At 39.1% G+C, this 21,032-nt stretch overlaps 1 protein-coding gene across 1 annotated transcript; it reads right to left on the bottom strand.

Moving 5' to 3' along the window:
• Window positions 1-10,338: 10,338 nt before the first annotated feature.
• Window positions 10,339-17,996, bottom strand: LOC118560549 (SUN domain-containing protein 2-like). The gene is made up of 9 exons (XM_036131638.1): window positions 16,798-17,996; window positions 16,320-16,410; window positions 13,585-13,724; window positions 13,405-13,478; window positions 13,183-13,318; window positions 12,966-13,078; window positions 12,654-12,827; window positions 12,076-12,165; window positions 10,339-11,122 (listed from the first exon to the last, which is right to left on the bottom strand). The coding sequence occupies exons 1-9, from the start codon at window positions 16,811-16,813 to the stop codon at window positions 11,009-11,011; spliced, it is 948 nt and encodes a 315-aa protein (XP_035987531.1). The 5' UTR covers window positions 16,814-17,996; the 3' UTR covers window positions 10,339-11,008.
• Window positions 17,997-21,032: the final 3,036 nt, after the last annotated feature.

Below are 21,032 nucleotides of genomic sequence, written 5' to 3' on the forward strand. Positions count from 1 at the left end.
TTCTGTGACTGGTCTGAAGAAAGTCTTTGAATGTCCCTGACTTGCGGTCCTCAATTCCACCTTCCTCACCCTTCCATCTTCTCCAGGGAAGGCCTTTATGATAATAGCCATGGGCCAGTTGTTGCGGGTAGCTTGACTGTCTTTCAGAAGGACAATATCTACTTGCAGGTTTTGGTAAGATTTGGTCCATTTCTTTCGACACTGCAAGTTTGACAAGTACTCTCGTCTCCAGCGACTCCAGAATCTATTGGCAAGAGCCTGAACTTGTCTCTTGTCCTTTTATGGCAAAGAAACACCTCAAAGCGTTAAAACAGCTTGAAGTGTCCATTGACTCAATGACCTCAATGTGGATGGCTATGGAGTTCATACAGCAGAACAATACAGCCCACCGTTTGCTTTCAGCTTGTCCTCCTCTTGTTCGTCTGGCAGTAATACACCAGGATCCAAAGACATCTAATCCCACATATGTAAATGGAGGGTAAGTTTGAAGGCATTCTGGAGGCAAATTTTCTAAGGTTCTGGAGAACCTAAGAAAGCGTTCTGTGCTGAGGCCTTTCGCTTGCAGTTTTGTGGCATAGCTCCTCACTTGTGGATGGATATCCAAGTCCAATTCTGGTTTGACCAGGTTGAAGGACTGAACTGGATCTGTTTCGTGGGGAGAGTTGAGCAAGAAGTTAGGGCCTTGTACCCATGCAATCTGTGCCAAGAGTGAGGCAGGAATAGACCTTTATGCATGGTTTGCAGGATTATCCTCTGTGCGCACATGGTGCCATTGCTCAGGTTTTGTGGTTTGGTGAATGCGCTGAACTCTATTATGGACATAGACATAGAATTGTCTGGATTCATTATAGATATAGCCAAGGACCACTATGCAGTCAGTATAGAAGTTTGTGGAATCCAGCTTCAAATCCAATTCATCATGGATTAAGTCTGTCATTTCGACAGCTAAGACTGCTGCACAGAGTTCGAGCCTTGGAATAGTTAGTTCAGACTGAGGTGCAAGTTTTGACTTGGCCATGGCAAACCCAATTTGAGTTTGTCCGTCTTCTTGTATGGTCTTTAAATATGCCACAGCACAAATGGCTTTGATTGATGCATCAGAAAAATCACAGAGCTCTGTATGCACTGCCTTGTTTAGTAAAGCTGACATATATGTCCTTGGTACATGAAGGTGTCTCAGCTCCTGAAATGATTCTTGCCAGGCTTTCTATTTACTGAATTTGTCTTCAGGTAGTGGTACGTCCCACTCAGAAAGCTCAGAAGTGAGTTCCCGAAGGAGGAGCCTCTTTTGGATTGTGACTGGAACCAGAAAACCCAAGGGGTCAAAAACACTGTTTACCGTTGAGAGGACACCACAGCGAGTGAATGGCTTGATGGTGTTTGCTACAGAGAAGGTGAATGCGTCACATGCCATCTCCCACAGGCGACCCAGGCTGCGTTGAGTTGGTGCAGCCACTCCGCTTAGATCCACATCCTCCACAACTGCAGCACAGTCTTCTGATGGAAAAGTCTCTTCTCAGCCTTTGGCTGTTGGAGGCAAACTTGTGGAGCCTGAGGCTTGACTCAGCCAGTGACATCTGTGTTCTGCTCAGCAAGTCTATGGCTTCAGCATCATGGAATGAAGGCCGTCGTCCACATAGAAGTGGCGCTCCACAAAGTCGACAGTGTCTAACCCATGTTCTCGTGCTCCCTCTCTAATTGCTCTCCTGAGTCGGTAGATGGCTACGGCTGGGGACGGACTGTTGCCGAAAACATGCACTTTCATTCTGTAGTCTATTATTTAATTTCTCACATAATGGTTTTGGTACCATAGGAGTCTCAGATAATTTCTGTGGTCCTCTCGCATCAAAAAGCAGTGGAACATCTGGTGTATGTCTGCCAAGACAGCAACCTTTTCCTTACGGAACCGCATCAGGACTCCGAGCAGAGAATTGTTGAGGTCAGGGCCTGTAAGCAGTACATCATTGAGTGAAACACCTAAGTGTTTGGCAGTAGAGTCAAACACTACCCTAATTTGGTCGGGTTTTTGAGGGTGGTACACCCCAAAGGTTGGCAGGTACCAACATTCTTCGTAGTTTTCTAGTGCTGGAGCGACCTCTGCATGGTCATTCTCCATATTTTTTTCATGTAAGCAACATACTGCTGCTTCACCTCTGGCTTCTTTTTCAAGCTTTGTTAGAGTGATGCAAAGGGTTCTTTGTGCTTTTAAAGTAGGGTTTTTCAGACTTTGCAGGTGAGCCGTTGGTACCTAGGATAGCAAAGCTAGGATCATTCCTTTTATGAGCTTCTTTGCGCACAAACTTGCTGAAGAACTCAAATGGTGGAAATCTTCCTCCATTTTCTTCTTTGTGTTTTGAACCAGCCGAAATCCATTTTTCTTGAAGCCCATTGGGGAATTTTGCGACTATGGGTTCGATGCCGCGTGCGGTGTCCAGGTAGGAAAGAGCTTGGAGGTAGCCATCCTCCTTGGTGCACTGCACTTCCATTAACAAATCTGCTAGTTCCTGGAGCTTCATCCGTTCTTTTGCTGACACTCTCAGGAAATTATCGAGCCGGTCAAAAAGGGCCTTTTCAATTATTTCAGGTGCTGCATAACATTCCTGGAGGCGTTCCCAGGCCTTTGTGAGTGCTATGACTGGGTTTGTTATGTACACTGACCGTAGACGTCTGACATGATTGCCGGATTCTTTACCAAGCCATTTTGTCATTAAGTCTAATTCCTTGGTAGCTGTAAGGCCTAGCCCTTGAGTGGCGCTGATATATGACGACTGCCAAGCACGATAATGTTCAGGCTGATCATCAAAGTGATATAAACTTGAACTCACCAGGTCCCGCCGAGCCAAATACTGTGCCAGGTGTTCATTTGTGAGTCCAGAGTAAGAAGCAGTTGATGCTCTCTGGGAGTAGAAGGGCTGTGCTGACCTGTTCAAGTCAGAGTGGCTCACTTTTGAACCTCTCTCACTGCATGAAAAGTGAGATTTTCGTCCCCGTAAACTACCGCAGATCTCCCTCATTTTCGGCAGTTAACGACAATTTGCAACCCGCGCTTGTTGCCGTTTTCAGTGCCACAAATTGTCGGAACCGGACTCTGACGTATGTGGAGAGCGATCAGCTGTACTAATGGCCCTAATTAGCATATGAATGCAGCGAACCCGCGCGGCTGGCCAGGTCTGGCTTGAATAACCTACTCAGTATTGGCTGAAACCACTTTTTTTAAATAAGTAAAATCGCTCCTGATTGGCAGCAAAACCACACGTGGCCAGGCCAGGCTTGAACGTTCTTACTGAGTATTGGATGGAACCACTTCTTTCAAACAAGTAAAATCACTCCTGATTGGTTGGCAGATCCCCAATAACTTATTTACATATATATATATATTTATATATATTTATTATATATATATATATATATTTATTCATTCATATTATGCTGTATATTCATGTTATCCTATGTAGGCTACTACACTATTATTAGGCTACCATCAAGGATATGAATGAATTTATACAGGAAATGAACATTTGCCAGGAACATGTTTATGCAAAGAAAGAGCTTTATTAAAACAAACAACTATATACAACGCGAGGATCCAAAAACTACAACTCCGTGAACTGTCCGTTTGCCTCCTCGGGGTTGTAGGTAACTGCTGGCGGCGTTCTTTCTGAGGCAGGTCCGATGTGCAGACGCCTACTGTGCGTGGCTCTGTACTTCGGCGTCGCCTCTAACCGGGACTGCAGCTTCACACAGAGTTCAGAGAGATCCGGTGTTGTGCGCAATTCTGTTCCCCCGTGAAAATCTGTTTCCCCCGTGAAAATCTGTTTCCCCCGTGTCGGGAATGCGCTTTGCAGCCGTTTTCCCGGCGCTTCTAATTGATTTCTCGGTAAAACAACTCATATAATCATGTCATGGTTGTAACAGTCAGTTTAATCGGCAGTTGTTTACAAAATTGTAGAATAAAAATAAACAAACTATGTCTTCTTACGCTGTATTGTGTTATAAATGGCAAGATAAACGGTCTTTTTCCAACTTTTGTCACTTTAACCTGACAAATAAAAGTAAGCCATAAAACACTATTCCAGCACCTACTGTGTATTTATGATTTTACATTGCTGAAAGAGGAGGATGGGATGGCTGATAGCAGGACACAAACATTATGGCTGTTTCTCAATTCACGAGAATGCGAGCGCGTTCTCGTGAATTGAGAAACAGCCTAAGACTTCCTGAAAACACAAGAGTGTAGACTTCCCAGTACATCCCTTTGTAATATAAAATATGACAGTTTACTGGATTAAGGAAATTTCTAGTATACTACATCCCATCACACATAATTTTTGAGAATTTAGAAACATTTGCTCTTTATTTCTCAAAGTTTTCGGGAGATGCCTGAAAGACCGTTTATTTATTTTTATTTTACAATTTTGTAAACAGCTGCCGATTAAACTGAATGTTACAACCTTGACATGATTATAGGATTTGTTTTACCGAGAAATCAACTAGAAGCGCCGGGAAAACGGCTGCAAAGTGCGCTCCCGACACAGGGAAACAGAATTGCGCACAACACCGGCCTACGAAATGGCGGCGGCCGTCCAATCCATCCAGAGACCACGCCAACAACGCCATCTTCTTCGCCAGGTTAGAAAATAATTAAATGAGAGTGGTATGAATAAAAATCAAACGCAAGTCACAATAACATTAAACAAGGAAGGAGAAGCAGTAAAAACAAGTCACTTACAGATAATGTCATCTTTATCAACATCGTGTCAATCTGGAATTGCAGACATGGCTCCGAGCAAATAGGAGGTCACCGCCTCGCTCCGGTTCATAGCGCCTGCAATTTGTCTCCGAGTTGTGAAGACGGCATACTGCTTCCTGTAAATGAAAATACACTTTAATAAAGCTTGTTCTTTTGCAAGGCTACTAGGCTAATCTTAGATTTGGTTGTAGGCTAGGCTACTTTTAGCTTAGCTAGCAGTCACCGAACATATTCTTACCTAAGCTTGGGATTCTGCACCCGTCTTCTCTTCTTGGAGTTAGTCTCTCCCGCACAGTTGTTCGACTGCAGAGCCGCCAACTTGTCCTCTATGGACAGCAACCTGGAGTTTACCGAATTCTGCAGTTAAGTGAACCGCTAATTCATATCGGCACTATTAGCTGACGAGACGGTCCGCTTCTTCTTCTTCTTCTTCTTCAGGTTTTTATGGCGGTTGGCAACTAACTTTAATGGTGCATTACCGCCACCAACTGGACTGGAGTGTGGTACTGGAGTCTAACCTTCCCTAATAGGTTGCAAACAAATAAAACAAACACACAAACAAACATAACGAAACAAACCAATCAAAACAAAACAAACAAAAAGATCATACTAAATTATTTTTATTAGTCCTGTATTCCTCAGGAAGCCAATTACGTAGTTTACACTCATTTCCCCTGTGTTTTTTTTGCAGAAGTTTAGCCTCATCTGTTCTCCTTGTAATTGTAAGACTAGTCTTTGTCTTTCTTCCTGATATTTATTACAGTGTACAATAACATGCTCTATAGTCTCTGGACTACCACAGAATTCAGTTGCCATCAGCATGCTTCTTCATTATTAACAAAGTTTTATTTAGACGTGTGTGTCCATACCTCATTCTAGAAAATACATCCTCCTCTTCCTTGCTTCTGTTTGTATTTCTGCTCTTTCCCACTTTATTCTGAATGTTATAGAACTGTCTTCCAGTCTGCCCACCGTCCCATAATGTTTGCCATTTACCCTTAACTATGTTTTTGACCATACTTTTAATTTCTTCTTTGCTGTAGTGCACTTCAACATCTATATTAGAATGTCTAGCTGCTTGCTTAGCACTTTTATCTGCTAACTCGTTTCCTATTACTCCTATATGAGCTGGTACAATACCAGAGTTATATTAATTCCTGACTTTATTAGATTATTTGCAGCTTGCAGTATATCATACACAATGTGTTGCCTTGATTTTGACTGAAATGTTTTAATACTGATTAAAGCTGAGCTGGAATCTGCCTTCCTTGGCCTATTGTCCTCCACCCAAAGCAAAGCTAGCCACACAGCAATCAATTCCGCTGTGTAAACTGCTAAATCATCACTCATTCTTTTTCCAACTTTAATGTTTAATTTTGGAATGACATAAGCAACACCCATTCTTTTATCAGTTAGTTTAGATGCATCTGTATATATAGTTAAATCCTCACTATACCTCTCCATTAAAGTGGGACTTATTTTTAGTTCATTAAACCCCATTTCATTTACTTTAACCTGAATGACCCAACCAAAACTTCTGACTTGAACATTTCCACGCTCTTGGCATTGCTTCAGTACCGACTGACTCATATGAGACAGTCCACTGATAGCAATCAGCAGTTTCTTCTCGTCAGTCTGCGGACTGGCTGAAAGTTGTAGATCGCGTCCAAGAGGAGTTGAAGGGGAGTTGAATGCGAGACATGGGTAAACTCCCCCTGCAACCCTGATTTGCATTTGTATAGCTCACAGCATTTTCATTTACATGTTAAAGCCTCCCCTAGAATTAGGAGGAGGGGGGGTCATGGGGGGACCACGCCAAGCAAGGCCCACGTCAATTTCTGACAATTCACGGCAGTTTTCGGTGTTGCCTGCAAATTACCGTGAACAGCCGTTAACCTGAACTTCCACCACAATCTACAGTGCCGCATAGTGACGAAAATCACACTTTTCATGCAGTGTCTGTTGCTCAGGTTCTCCTTGGGGAGCCCAACTTTCTATTTTGAGCACTGGTGGGACACATAGATCAGGAGGCTGACATGTTGACTGGGGAGCATTAATGGCTGCTTGAGCTGGGGAGTCGGTAGAAGGATAGCTTCTATGTGAGTGCGGGTCGAAGTGTGATACAATGTATTCTTCTGTCCTTCCCATTTTATCCTCTTCTGATGTGCCTACTTCATCTAGCAGCATATAATTTTCCATACTGTCTGCTGCTTCCCACACAGCTGCTTCAGCCTCAGCCATTGCTGCCTCCCTGCGAATAGTGAGCGCTTCTAGCTCAGCATCTTTCTTTGCCGTTTCCAGCTGATATGTAGCTTCTCTTTCAGCCTTTTCTTTCTGGTGCTCTGCCTCTTTAGCAGCTCTCTCTATTTTAGCTTTGGCTTCTTGTTCGGCAAATGCAAGACGTGTTGTAGCTGCCTCTGCTTTAGCTCGTGCTCGTATTAATGAGCCAGTTGATGTTGTAGATGAGCGTGAACTTCTTCTACTTGCCACAGAAATCATGTCGCTTTGTTTAGCTTCCATCTTACCACGACGTACAACGCCGGCTTTTTAACGTCTTTCCACTATGTTGTCCTCACTGCAGTGTAGCAACTGCCGCTATACAACTAGCTAAACTCTTCCTTATAAACAGACCTCTCAACTTTTATCAAAAGTTAAGAGTGAGATTATGCTAATTTTGGGGACGGGGCTTTATTTGGGCGGGGCTAACTGGACCCTGGAAGAGCCGGTGGAGTCTCAACTCCATCTCATTTTTATCCCACCAGACATTGAAGTAGACATGCATTACTTTTGTTAAAAAGAGAAAGAGACATATTAATACCTTATTGTTCAGTTAATGGATTAAAATATAAAAAACACACAATTGTTCAAATAATACTGAATAAAATTAAGTAGTTTTAAGTTATTCACCGAATTATTACACTGTTATACATTAATCTATGGGTTTGTTTATCATTGTAGATCTATAACCTGATTGGTGAATCAGGCTGAGTTTCATCATTCTTTATGGTCAACATTTTCCCCTCAGCAGCAACACTAAAGCACACAGAGGTTCCCGCTGCGTCTTTATGCACGATCCAGCTGCTGATGTCTCCCTCTTTTCAGCTCAATGCACTTCTAGACTGTTACAGTTACAGTTTATAACCAGCCCGTTGCCAAAAAACGCATCCCCTGCATTTTCTACGTGTTTACACATGTGTTCTGAACTACTAGTGTGAATTTCAGGTGTGTGGGACAATTTTTAGATTGCAAATTCTGCCCTGTAAAACAATGACAGTGCAATTGTCGCTCTATGATCTGAAGCCCCATTTGGAGCTTTTAAACAGGCTTTTTAAAAACTTTGATAATTTGCTGCTGTAATATTATAGATTTTTCAGAATAAAAAGCTAGCAGATGTGCAGAATCAAAACATAACAGAAATACAATTATAGAGCATTCAGTATTGTCAGAAAGCCCACACTGTTTCTGGATAAATAGATTATTGTATATGTTAAGTTCTTTTCCGTTTTATGCCTCTTTCCTTGTAAGTTTGAAATGTCCCATGCTCCTGAATGCACCATAGCTTTCTGACGCTCACGAATGCATCCCACTGGTCTATGAACGCTGTGTCTGCACGTTTGATCTTCCGCTTAAGAAAAAGCTTTTCAGTTTCAAAACTCACGTCGGCTCTCACGGTTTATTGTTGTGTGTGAATGACAAGAGACCACAACAAATAAATCAGCTGTACCTCGGATAAAAACTTTAACACCTGTACTTTAACACCAGTACTTTTGTAAACAAATTTGCCAAATACACACAGTTTTTTTTCACACTAGAAGTACATTTAAACGTTTTTATATAACATAACAAGTCGCTCCGTTGGTCGTATTTTAATTCGTTTTCCGTCGATATTCATTTGTACAGAGCGAGGCGCGCTCCCGCAACAGGGGATGCATATCTCGGCAGGCATGCACTTTTGAGCATAACACCGGCTCACTTTCACCACTGGTTAAGACTAAAATTATTCATAACTCTGATCACTCTTCCTGCTGCTCTGTTAACACGAACTGCAGCAGGAATTACTGATGGCCACAAGTTGTGAAAGAAGCCGAAACAGCTCAGCAGAAGGCGGAGTTTTGTGGTCCGCAGCCCAGATGGGCTTTGTGATTTTTATGCGTGAGAAGTGCCATGTTTGCGTGTGAAATGCCATGTGTTGCGTGTGAGCGTGTGAAGTTAGTGAAATTCGTGTGTCACACGGTCAATGCGTGAGAGTTGAGAGCTATGCTTATAAATGAAGACGGGAGTCGTACCAAGCTCTAGTCTCTCTTAACTGTGGCTCTTTTCTTCGTAATACAAGGTAAGAGTGAAAACTGTAACAACACAAACACAAAAATTACCGTTTAACTAGGAATCAGGTGCTTTCCATATGTAAATAAATGTAAATAAAATGTTTTAGGCTACAAATAAATCAACGGCATTTTGATGTAAGTACTACTATTTAATATCAACTTATAAACTTAAATAAGAAATTATGAACATACGACATTGCCTCTGTGACGTATACAGCGATAAATCAGGTAGTTGAACACAGAAATGTAGCAAACATGTGAACACCTAACTTCCAACTGCCTCTAACAGCTGTACTAACTGCCATGGTAACTGAAAATAAACCTGAGATTCGGAATGTTAGAGTGAAAATGGCCCTACAAAATAACAGCTCATTCTAAACAAAGGTCCTTTCAGATTCATGCTTGAAAGGCAACACACAAAGGTACACATAATCTTGAGGAAGATTGCTATCTTGTTATTTGGAGAGGTTTGGAACTCTCCACACACACACACATACATATATATATATATATATATATATATATATATATAAATATATATATATATATATATATATATATATATATATATTTATATATAAAATCAAAACCCACTGTGCATCTTGGAAAGCGAAAAGCAGAGCGCTTCTCGCTTTCCAAGACGCACAGAGAAAAAGATGCATTGGTCTGTGGCAACATGCTTCAAATTCTGCCTTTTTAAGCCGTGATTCAGGAACCAATTTACCTTTCAGCGCCCCTCCATTCTTCTCCCAGAGCTGTGCGGGACAGAGACGTACTTCTCTTTTCCACGTTTTTTTCCCCATGTTGTTTTTGTGTGTGTGTGTGTGTGTGCATGTGTCCTGTCTGGCAATGTGGCAATAAGAATTGTTGTCTTAATGCCAAAGATTGCCCAACAGATTTTGCTTTCACAAGTAGAGCCATACTGCTTTTGCTGTAATGCTCCGCTTGATTTATATACAATTTATACTGGGACAATATCATGTTAAATGGACACTGAAACAGGAAGGTAGAAGAAGGAAAAAAGGAGCAAAACAGATGAGACAAAATGCTTAAAATGGAGAAAAGGTGAAAAAGAAAGAAGAGAGAAAAGGGAGACAGCAATACAACATCCTCTGAGTCTGCTTCTTCACCTGCAAAGAGAGATATAAAAAGAACAGCAAAACCAGCAGATCCAATATTACAGGTACAAACAGGTTCAACATTAATCTCCTCTAATGCCAAAAACTTCAATACCATTATCTTGTTTGTTTATTTTTTTTGTTTTTTTTTTTGTTATTTGATGCTTATCCCATTTTATAACTAAGGTTTTAACAAAACTTTCTCATTGGCATTTATGGATTTTTTTTAATGACCTTAGTGCATGTTTGGTGTGGGAGGAAACCAGAGCACCTGGAGAAAACCCATGCAAACACAGAGAAAACATGCAAACTCTGCACAAAAATATTCCACACTCTGCTGTTAAAGTGAAGGTGAATTAGACTGAACATTTTTAAAAATATTTGCTGTTAAACTTGCAGAAGAAAGTACCTACAAGTGCCTTGTATACAATGGTAGTCTAAAGCTTAGACCATGGTTTCCAAACAGCTAATTGATCAACCCACAAACTTGCCGTATTTCTTTTCCTAATCAGTAGGAGGCACTAATGTACACACCACACCCCCTCCCCCAATTTATTCACCTCTTCTCATCTAGTTTAAACTCAACTCTGGCCCACTTAATATTTTAAGCATTTTTTTAAACAAAATAAACACATTTGCAGATATTTTCAAAACAACTTTCACAGCTTTAAATAATTCTAGTAATATATTTTAATAGGATTTTTTTTTTTTTACTTAATTTTTTTTTTCAGTCTGATTCACCTTCACATATACTTACCCCCATTTTTACTTACTACCCTGTGATTATCCCCTTTCCTACTCTTTTGTCCTTCTGTTCATTCCTCCAATTTTCCATGTACCCGAAAGCCATAGAGACAGGTGTACTCAGAATGGCCCCAATTGCTCTTCACTTGTAAAGTTATGTAGGTGAAGGCACCCATTTTATGAACCTGTGGGCCAAAACAAATAAAATGTGGTATATTAGCACATTACATGATTGGTACGTAAAGAACAGATAAGAAGTTTGAGTAGAAATTTAATCCATTTTCCAGACCAGTTATTCAGTGTTAGTGCCTTTAGAATCAGAATCAGAATCAAGTTTAATTGCCAAGTAGGTTTGCACTTACAAGGAATTTGACAAGGTGTTGATGGTGCAGACAAAAAATAAAAATACAATAAAATAAAAATAAAATGGACATATATACAGAAGCTATATACACTCAGTATATATATTCATATTCATTTTTGTCTTTCTTTAGTTACATTTGTTGATGAGCAGAGATAATATATATAAGTACCACTAGTAAACTTCACTAAACTGGCTAACATTAATGACTTGACTTGGCTACTCTGCAATAGTTCTTTTTCTTCTCCCAACAAGGGCAAAATAGCAATTCATAGCCAATTTAGTATATACAATGCCGTTCCAATGTTGTACTTAAATGTCCCTTCATGGCATGTCTGTCAATGCATTCTTATAAAGTCATGATGAAGTCCAGGGGTCTCATGTACAAAAGAGTGTGCAGCTTTCACACTAGAAGTTGGAGGTAGGGAGAAATCATTTGGTCTGTTGCTCCTGGAGTTATATAAAACTGAATGGAGTCATATTTCAGTGTATTTGGGTATGTTTTAGTACTTTCTTGTTTGTTATTGTGACAAAAAGGTTTGCATGGCTGCCACATACTTTCATGGCAGGTCAAACTTTTGCTTAGCTTTCCACACACATGAACATTACCTTTCAATGTTCATTTGTATACATGCCAGAAACGCTTTATACATGAGGCCCCTGGTTTTCTCAAGAAAACTACCTTAGAACTATTTGCAGTGAGAATGGCTGCTGTGGCTTACAATAAAAATTAGACGAAAGGTAATTTAAAAAAAAGAATAAGTGTGATATATTTACAGGGAGTTTGAAGGTTTGCAGCCGGTCTCCATCCTCATTATAGAGAAAAGTTCCTAAAAGGCTCCCCTCGTCTAGCAAATCATTCTTTCCCTGAGAAAGAGAAAAAATACATATGCAGCTGAACAACATGTTTTCTTCACATCTATGAAAGTTAGACAAAGTTTTGCACAGATTGTATGTCGGTGTGTCTGTTTAGTACAGTGGCATGAAATTGCAGTATTTTTCAGTGTGAGGATGAGGTACATTTTTTTTGACATAATAATACCTTTAATTATATTATTATTTTCCCCTTCCTAATTATATAGATATTAATATAATAAAAAATTTTATTGGTGTTTGGTGTTCCCTGGCTGTCAAATAACTATTAACTGAAGTATTCAGATAGTTGAATGAGCTGACCATTGAGCATCCTGAGTTAATATTTTTTGGTGCAGGCTGTAAAGTGTAGTAGGATATTAATTTATGTCATATCAAGTCATTGCTGCAATATTTGTGCAGCACTTGCATCTAAACCAGAAGTGCATGTTTAAGATATATGTAGTGTCTGAGGGTTTTGACATTAATAATGCATGACTTACAAAGACAGAAAACTCTTTTGGAGCGCTGGGGATGGTGCCAGTCGGTGATAACATTTTGGGAATGTGAGCCAGGGTGACATGGCTTATGGAAACTTTGTAAGGCAGGGCAATTGATAAACGTCCTTGGGAACCTGCAAAGGCCCAGCATTGTCCTGGAAGCAGGTGGGACTTTCCCTGAAGAAAAGAGTAGAAAACAAAGTTTAGGTTGAGTGCCAAGCCTTGGAAAAAAGAAAAATACCATACCTAATATTTTCTCAAAAAGAAATACCACTCAGCCTATTATTAATTCAATGTTCTGAGTGTCGTTCATACCTGGATTACAATCGTTGGTCCCACAGCTGGTCGTCGTATTGCTAATCCATACAAACTACACGTTTCTCTGCTCTGATACGTGTCTGAGGTCATTTGGTGTAAAATCCTCGCTCCTGTACACAAAAACACAAATAATGTGAGTCAGGAAACCTTTAAAACTGAAAATGTACAATTTGATTTATAATCTTATTGCTGATTTATTATGGTAATGTCTCACCTTGAGATTGCAGAGCAAAGTTGGGCAACAGATCTGCTGGTGGTAGAAGGTAGTCCACCTCTTTCTTTATCCTCAGCAGCACTTCATGCTGGTTGGCTATAAGCTTTTCCAGATCCTTGCATCCTGGGGTTAAGACCTGTGCACAACATTAAAGTTAACAGCTTCTTCCCATGTTTACAGAAAATTTTAATATAGTGTTTAGATTAGGAAGATGAAAAATACCATGTCCGTTGCATTTGGTGTAACAAGTGTCTCTGAAGGTTGTGAGGGCAGAGCAGAAAACAGGTAGGCACATCCTAAAGAATAAGGATTAGCAGAAGATGCCAGTTGGTGACATGACATTCAAAGTACAAACTTTCTAAAACACCTTTAAACTAATGTTTGTGGAAGAAGAGCGTTTACCATAAAACAGGGAAAAGAAGATGATGATGATCCAACAAAATGTTTTCAGTGTGTAGTTTTTCTGATTTATATTGCCGCTGCCGTCTTCTGCAGGGACTGCTGTTGTTCTTGCGTTTAATAGCCGCCGACTTCTGCATCTCCTTGTGGGTTTACATGGAACAAAGATAAATGTGTGAAGCGTGAGTTGATAAACAGATGATTGTGTTGTACCAGGGTTTATACAGGAATGAGTAACCCTAATTTATTGCTTTTTAATGCTCTTTTAATGCTCGTAGAAATAATTTTAATGCCATCAACAAGTACCCATGACTGTCCTATATATATATATATATATATATATATATATATATATATATATATATATATATATATATATATGTATAGAGTACTTTTTGATGACTGTGTTCAGACAACAGAGCACCTCTGCATGCAGTGTTGCAATGGATCCAAATGTTGTTCCAAGATCGTCTGATTTCCCTACGTTAGTAGCAGTAAAGCTTGCTCCAGCTACTGCTGTGCTGTTTGCGGTAGCTAATGCGGACGTGACTGCATCGGTTACAGAAAAATAACTTGACATTGTTAGCTGTTGTCTGCCCCTTGCAGCTGATCTGTGGCTGTCCGCAGTGGTGTAGTGGTCCCTGGAGCAGTGGGTATACTCTCAATGTTTGCCCTTTTAGACGCAGCTCAGAAAAATGCTGTCTTAGAAACAATGACATGTAACACTGCTCTATTTAGTTTACCCAAAAATCCATCAGTAGTGTTTACTCGTTTTAGCCTAAAACATTTAGATTAAAATATTTCCTTGAGCTACTATGCGAGGTGTGAAAATACTGTTGTCTCTTTTTTAAAGATTTAATCCAGCTTCTGACAGGTAATGTAACATTTTCTTTGATTTATATTGAAGGAATTCCTACACTACATCCAGAATCAACATTTCATTACTTTATTGTAGGTTTTTCAATTTAGACCCAGATGATAAGGCATATGGAAAGTCCTAAATTGAATGAGAAAGAGAATCTAAAGAAAGAGACAAAATGAATGACGAGGAGAACATCAAAACTCAAATCTCGTTGTCTTTGCAAATCATGAATTGTCAAATATACCAGTTGAAACACCCAAATAACTGTTGATCCTGTTGATTTAGACACCCTGACAATGAAAGTTTAGCCCCTCGATTTTAAAATGAACGGTGATTTTAAACTTGACAGTCAAAAAGGGACCCCAGTTAAGTCATTTTTATCATTTAAGGAACAAAGCAAAGATACAACTTATTCTTTCAAGGCAAAAATATGGAAACACTACTCTAAGCCTTCATTTTATCATGGCTGGATTAGTGTAATTCTCTTTATCTCTGAATCGGTCAGTCCTCACTCAAATGTCTGCAGCTGGTTCAAACACTGCTGCACACCTTTTAATGGAAAAACATAAAATAAAGCACATTACCCCATCCTGGCCTCCCTTCACTGGTTGCCTGTTTATCTTAGAGTTCAGTTTAAAGAAATTCTGTTTGTTTTTAAGGATTTAAACAGCTTATCATTATTGTTGTATTTGTTTTAAACTGTTGAGTCTATACCCAAGTAATTTTACTGGATGTTATTTTGTTTTACCGTGTTAAAGTGCTATTTAAATAATGATGACAATTATGATGATTATGATCACAAGAAACTTTTGCATCATCACCCAGAAGCTGGAAAGAAAAGAGACAAAACGATTTTTCACACTTCACTTAGTAACTCAAGGAATTATTTTAAACTAAATATTTTAGGCTAAAATATTAAATTGTTTATTGGTGGTTGTCTTTTCTTCAACCCCACCGTTATGTTTAGTAATTTCTTCCAAAAGCTGCAGCATTTTCATTTAATCCATCTAAATGCAGTATTTGCAAGCCCTACTCTGATTGGATGTAAAGAAACCTGTCTGTGATTGGCTGGTAAGGCGACAGTTTTTCAAGTCACGAGCACACAGACAGAATCCAGTGAGTGCATAGCTGGTATTGAGCGTGGAAGTAGCAGGTCACGGGCAGACAGGGAACCGAGGGTGAGCAAAATGGGTTGAGAAGAGTTTATCAATTTTGAGCGCGCAAATGATGTTTAAACGGTGAATACCTGTCTCACTGCGAGCTCAAACAAAAGACACAAATATCGCTCCAGGAGTGGATATACGTAATTCTGACTGAAAATTAAGTGGGTATACGCCGTATACCCGCGTACACCCTGGACTACACCACTGCCTGACCGACTTCATGTGAGATTGTGAAGCATTGACACTCATTGTGCAAAGCTTAATTTTTTTTACAAACACGGCAAAATCCTTCGGCATCTTTACCGTCGACAGGCTGCAGCCATGTCCCGAATTCCTCGTTTTCATACACTTTTGTTGAAATTAGCATTTTCCCATTCTCTAGCTCTTTCTCCGCCTCGAGCTCCTTTTCCAAACATTGTAAAAACATACAGCTTTACGAACAACCGGAAGCAGTTCAGCTTGTTTGGTCCCGCGCAAACACACGGAATCAGTTATATCTGATATAACATATCTGATGAAACTGTTTTTATGGACGTATTTTTTTAGAAGAAAAAATAAGGCATTTTTTATGCCACAGATAATCACATTTAATGATTTTAATGCTAATTAAGGCCTTCATTTAAAAAAAAATCATTTAATGACTTTTAATGATTTTTAATGCCCCGCAGAAACCCAGTGTACATGATTTAAAAATATTTGGTGATTTAACTTACCTGACTCTGGTCTCTTTGTATGAAACAGTCGGTACTCCATCAAAGCTGTAGTACCCGTTCAATAGCAGGCGGAGGCTTCTTCTCAACATATCTGTGAAGAAAAACAAAAACGTAAAGGTTGTCGTGACTCTGACACAAAACATTTTAAAAAGACAACACAGCTGTGACATTTACTTTTTAGTGTTGAATGTTATTTCAAGTTTAAAACTGTCAGTATTTCTAGTCATGAAAATCAGATCATCATTTTGACTGCCTTTAAGATCTACTAAAGAGAGTATAAATCTCCTTTTGTACATTAACCCATAGTCTAAACAATCCACAAAATGTATGAAAAGTGTCTGAGGATCAATTACTTCAAAAATGAAAAAAACTTTTTCTGCTTAAATTATCACTGACAATGCTGTCAGAAATCTTTTAGTTAGATCTCCCAGAAGTTTATTATCCCAGGTTTATAACTGTTTAAAGAAAAAATACTTACATTTGCCGTAGCTCATTGTGTTTAGCTGATTTAAGTTAGTCTTGCTTCAGTTTTTCCAACGTTTGTCTCTCTTTGAGCTCAACTGGTAGAAGTGTGAGAATTCTGAGTGGAGTGCTTCCTTAATGACTAAAGTTCCAGAGGCATCTGATGTCACGTTACCCTGTGACATCAGAATGTTCAGCAGTGCCCGCCCACACATTAAATATTGGACCGGTTTTATAGGATTTTAGAAATTATTACACCAAGAATCGGTAAAACTCTCTTCTACTGTAAAGCTAGTGAGTTTGCAAAGACTAACGTGTGAACAAACTAATCCATGTCTTTCATTTTTTGGGTACAATTTTGGGTACAAATATATTTGGGTACAATTCAAGGATATGTATTTTTTTTTTTAATTGTAACTGCTATTTGCATTTTATCATCCCAGGCTGGGCCTTTCTCTCCATTTAGTTTTCATGTTTTCCCTGCAATGTACTGGTGGCCTGTCCAGAGTGTATCTGCCGCTTAGCCCCTGAAAGGTGGGCCCCAGTCCTAACGCCAAAATCCTCTGTGATAAGACAATATAGACAATGGAATACAATATTTTTCAACAATAGGTTATTGATTAGGATTTACAAAATGTCACAATGTAAAACAATATTAATACGTTCTTAAGTGTTATGATGTGAAGCACTAGGTTAGAGCTTGCGTTGTGTTTTCCTTTAGAATGTTTTTACATTAATTAACTTGCTCTTGCTGTTTTTTTTTCAACCAATAAACAGGTTTACTAACCTGTAGATAAGTAATGGTTCAGGGGTTACACATGTTCATTCCTTACAAATTAAATAATTGTGAGGTGAGACTTTGTGTTGATAATTCTCATAACTTATTTAGTGTCGTTATGCTGTTGCTCCATGTTGTATAGACCCAGACTGAGCCATTGTTAGCTGCCCAGATAATAGCCACCTTGATGTGCATTGAGCCGGTGAATCCCCATGGAAAATTTACTTGTCAGTGGAGTTGGGGAAATTTTACAGGTTAAGACTAACAAACTACTCCTCCCAGCATTCATTGCAGTTCTGATGTCACAGACTGAGGCTATATATACATGTAGTCCGTGGGCCAGAATCTGTAGGACGTCTCCTTAAGAACTTTCGTATGAACTGTCAGGGGGCAACTTTCTTCCACTTGGATAAGTTGCTACACATAGCAGTGATCTCAAAACACCAATGTTCCCACGTTGTCACTTGCACATTAATAAGTTATAGCCGATAAAAAATCTAAACTGTTGCGCTCCGGTCCAAGAGGTCACGTGATTTGAGTTTTGCTGCCCAGCCAATCAGATCGCTGTATTGTCAGCTGTGCGAGTTCAACCAGTTCATCATGGCTGCGCCCATAAGGTGTCGTACGCATCTGTTTCCAGATGAAGAAAGCCCAATAATAGCATATTCTGGTGCCAGTTAGCAGAGATCTTGGTGGCAAGGAAAAAGAAATAGCCCAGTCCATCCATCCATCCTATAGCAGCAGGTCTTGGTGATATCACAGTAAATTGGGCCAAAGTCTGAGCTATTTCTGCCCTGCGATGGACTGGCGACCTGTCCAGGGTGTACCCGCCTCTCGCCCATTGAAAGCTGGAGATCGGCACCGGCACCCCTCTCAAACCCAGCAGGGATAAGTGTTTTAGAAAATGGATGGATGGATGGATTTTCGCACCCAGAACAGCAAATAAATTAAAATGTTTCAGAAATAGGTGGTTTAAAGAGACATTTTTTCCTTCAGTTTAAATACAATGTTTATACAAAGTTGGAACAACAACAAAGGGCTGCACTATTGCCAGCAATATTGCCTCGCAGCAAGAAAGTCCCAAGTATGAGTTCTGGCCTGGGCTTTTTCCACATGAAGTTTGCGTCTTTCTGTACGTTTGTGTGATCTGACCAATTCAAGCTATTGTCTGCTCATCTTCACACAGCTATCTGTGGACGTCTAGAGTACTATACAGAACAAGGCAGGAATACTAGAAGGAAAAAAGGTATCAAGTGTCACATTTAAGAACATTCAACATTAGGGTTAGGGTTCCAATGAGGCTCTTTTCTCAAATTAAAGAACCTTTTGAAAAACAACAACCTTTAAGCAGGTATTACAATGCTCTTAATAGAGCCAAGTTTTGTGTATTAAAAATTGTTTTTTTATGTTCTGATGTAAAATTATAATCTTGTGTTTTCCTTAGCTGTAAGTGGAAAATCATCATAGTTGACATAAATAAAGGCTTGAAACCAACAGTGTGTGTGTAATTGATCTGCCTGTATATAATGTGTTTCACTTAGAGAATTGACTTAATGATGTTGTGCAAATATACACTGTATAAATAACTCTCTGTCCGTTAAGTGTTGTCTGGTGATAATCAGCTCTTAAGCTGATATCAAGACAATGGTTGAAAGGGATGAAGTCGAGCAATAGCAATCTTTTAACAGCAAACCCTGCACACACATAGAATAAAGGAGTGACTTCTTTTCAAGTTCAAGAATTTAATAACAGAAATAAAATGAACATCCGGAGAACATCACTATGTAATGCTGTTTATCTGAATTAACACAATATTTCGATTAACAAATCCTCTCTACTAGGCAAGTGAAACTTAAAGTCTAAGTTGCACATAAAATGTATTTCAACGCAGATGCATTCAAATAGTCACCAGAGTAAAGAAATGTATATTATATGTGAATTATGTACGCCATTTGGAAGTAATTTCGATAAAACTTGCTGTATATGCAAATGAGCCCAAACATTCCTCAATCGGGCTGCTCCTTAATGTGACGTCACACACAGACTGAGTACCGTGCATCCGGCAATAACACTGTCTACTAACACTACCACTTTCCTTGCTCGTGAATGTGTTTCAATTGTTTCAAAGATGTACATTAACAATGAGTGGTACACAAGTGTCCTATTGGACAAAAAACATATATTGTATCATAAAAAACTGTATCCTTTTTTACAAGTGATACCTTCCCATTTTCCATATGTAGAGAGTCTGTTGGGAAACATCTCAGGGTTCATAAAGGAAACAATCCACTCATGGTGGTGCTTTCAATTTTATGTACCAGAAAAAAGAGAGGACATTTTGCAGCAGATAATATGGATGAATTCCAATATACTAATAGACGGAAAACCTTTCTTTTGGAAAAACATGTTTGAAAGAGGTGTTATCTTTGTTAATGACATTATCAATGAGAACGGTAAAATTATGGAGCATGAGGAATTTAGAACTTTGTATGGTGATGCTTGTTCAAAGTTTTTCTTTAACCAGCTCATTGGAGTAATTGGAAAAAAATGGAAAAAGATAATTAACAATGGAACTACTAAACTATATGTTTGTAAACCTCCAATAAGTAACTCTAATTGGCAAAAGGGAATTAAAATAAATAAAAAAATATATAATTTTTATTTAATAAAAAAGTCACTGAGGGTTGCCCCATATAATACATATAGAAAATGGGAGGACTACTTTGACTGCCCGCTGCCGTGGGATAACATATTTAAACTAATCTATAAAACTACTGTTGATGTACAAAATCGTTATTTTCAAATTAAAATTATATATAATTTCTTACCCACTGGAAAAATGTTAAAATTATGGAATATGACAGAGTCAGATGACTGCCGTTTCTGTTGTCAGGAGTCTGAATCCACCCTGCATTTGTTTTGGTATTGTCATATTAACCGATAATGAAGGTAGAAAACATAACAATAGATGGGAAGTTCTCAAATGTTTATACTGAAAATGTAATTTGCGGATGAATGATTTCATTCAATGTGGGTGAATGAATGTGAATAAGTGTGTGTGTGTGTGTATGTGTGGGGGGGAGGGAGTGTGGGAGGGAGGTTTTTTGGGTTGGTACATTAACTGTGTAAACGTATTCTGTGCTGTGATTTATGTTGATTTAATAAAAAAAAAAATTGAGGACTACCTGAGCTCTGATAAACCTATTTAAAATTATTTGTGAGCGTTCTTGGTTGGCATGTGGCAGCTGAATTCACTCTATCCCCACCAGGGGGCAGCAGAGACCACTTGTTACGACACTGAAGTTTGTTTTTGACATGAAAAATGAATTAAAATGAGAAAGAAATGTGAAAAAAAAATGCTGTTTATCTGAATTAACACAATATTTCGATTAACAAATCCTCTCTACTAGGCAAGTGAAACTTAAAGTCTAAGTTGCACATAAAATGTATTTCAATGCAGATGCATTCAAATA

This window comes from Fundulus heteroclitus, chromosome 3, assembly GCF_011125445.2.
Source record: "Fundulus heteroclitus isolate FHET01 chromosome 3, MU-UCD_Fhet_4.1, whole genome shotgun sequence".
Taxonomy (NCBI): domain Eukaryota; kingdom Metazoa; phylum Chordata; class Actinopteri; order Cyprinodontiformes; family Fundulidae; genus Fundulus; species Fundulus heteroclitus.

Bases quoted from the DNA above. Each gene is read 5' to 3' on its own strand.
- LOC118560549 (XM_036131638.1), bottom strand. The intron at 13,479-13,584 runs GTAAACGCTCTT...CTTATTCTTTAG, and splicing joins CTTCTTTTCCCTGTTTTATG to GATGTGCCTACCTGTTTTCT. The intron at 12,828-12,965 runs GTATGAACGACA...TCTTTTCTTCAG, and splicing joins GACCAACGATTGTAATCCAG to GGAAAGTCCCACCTGCTTCC.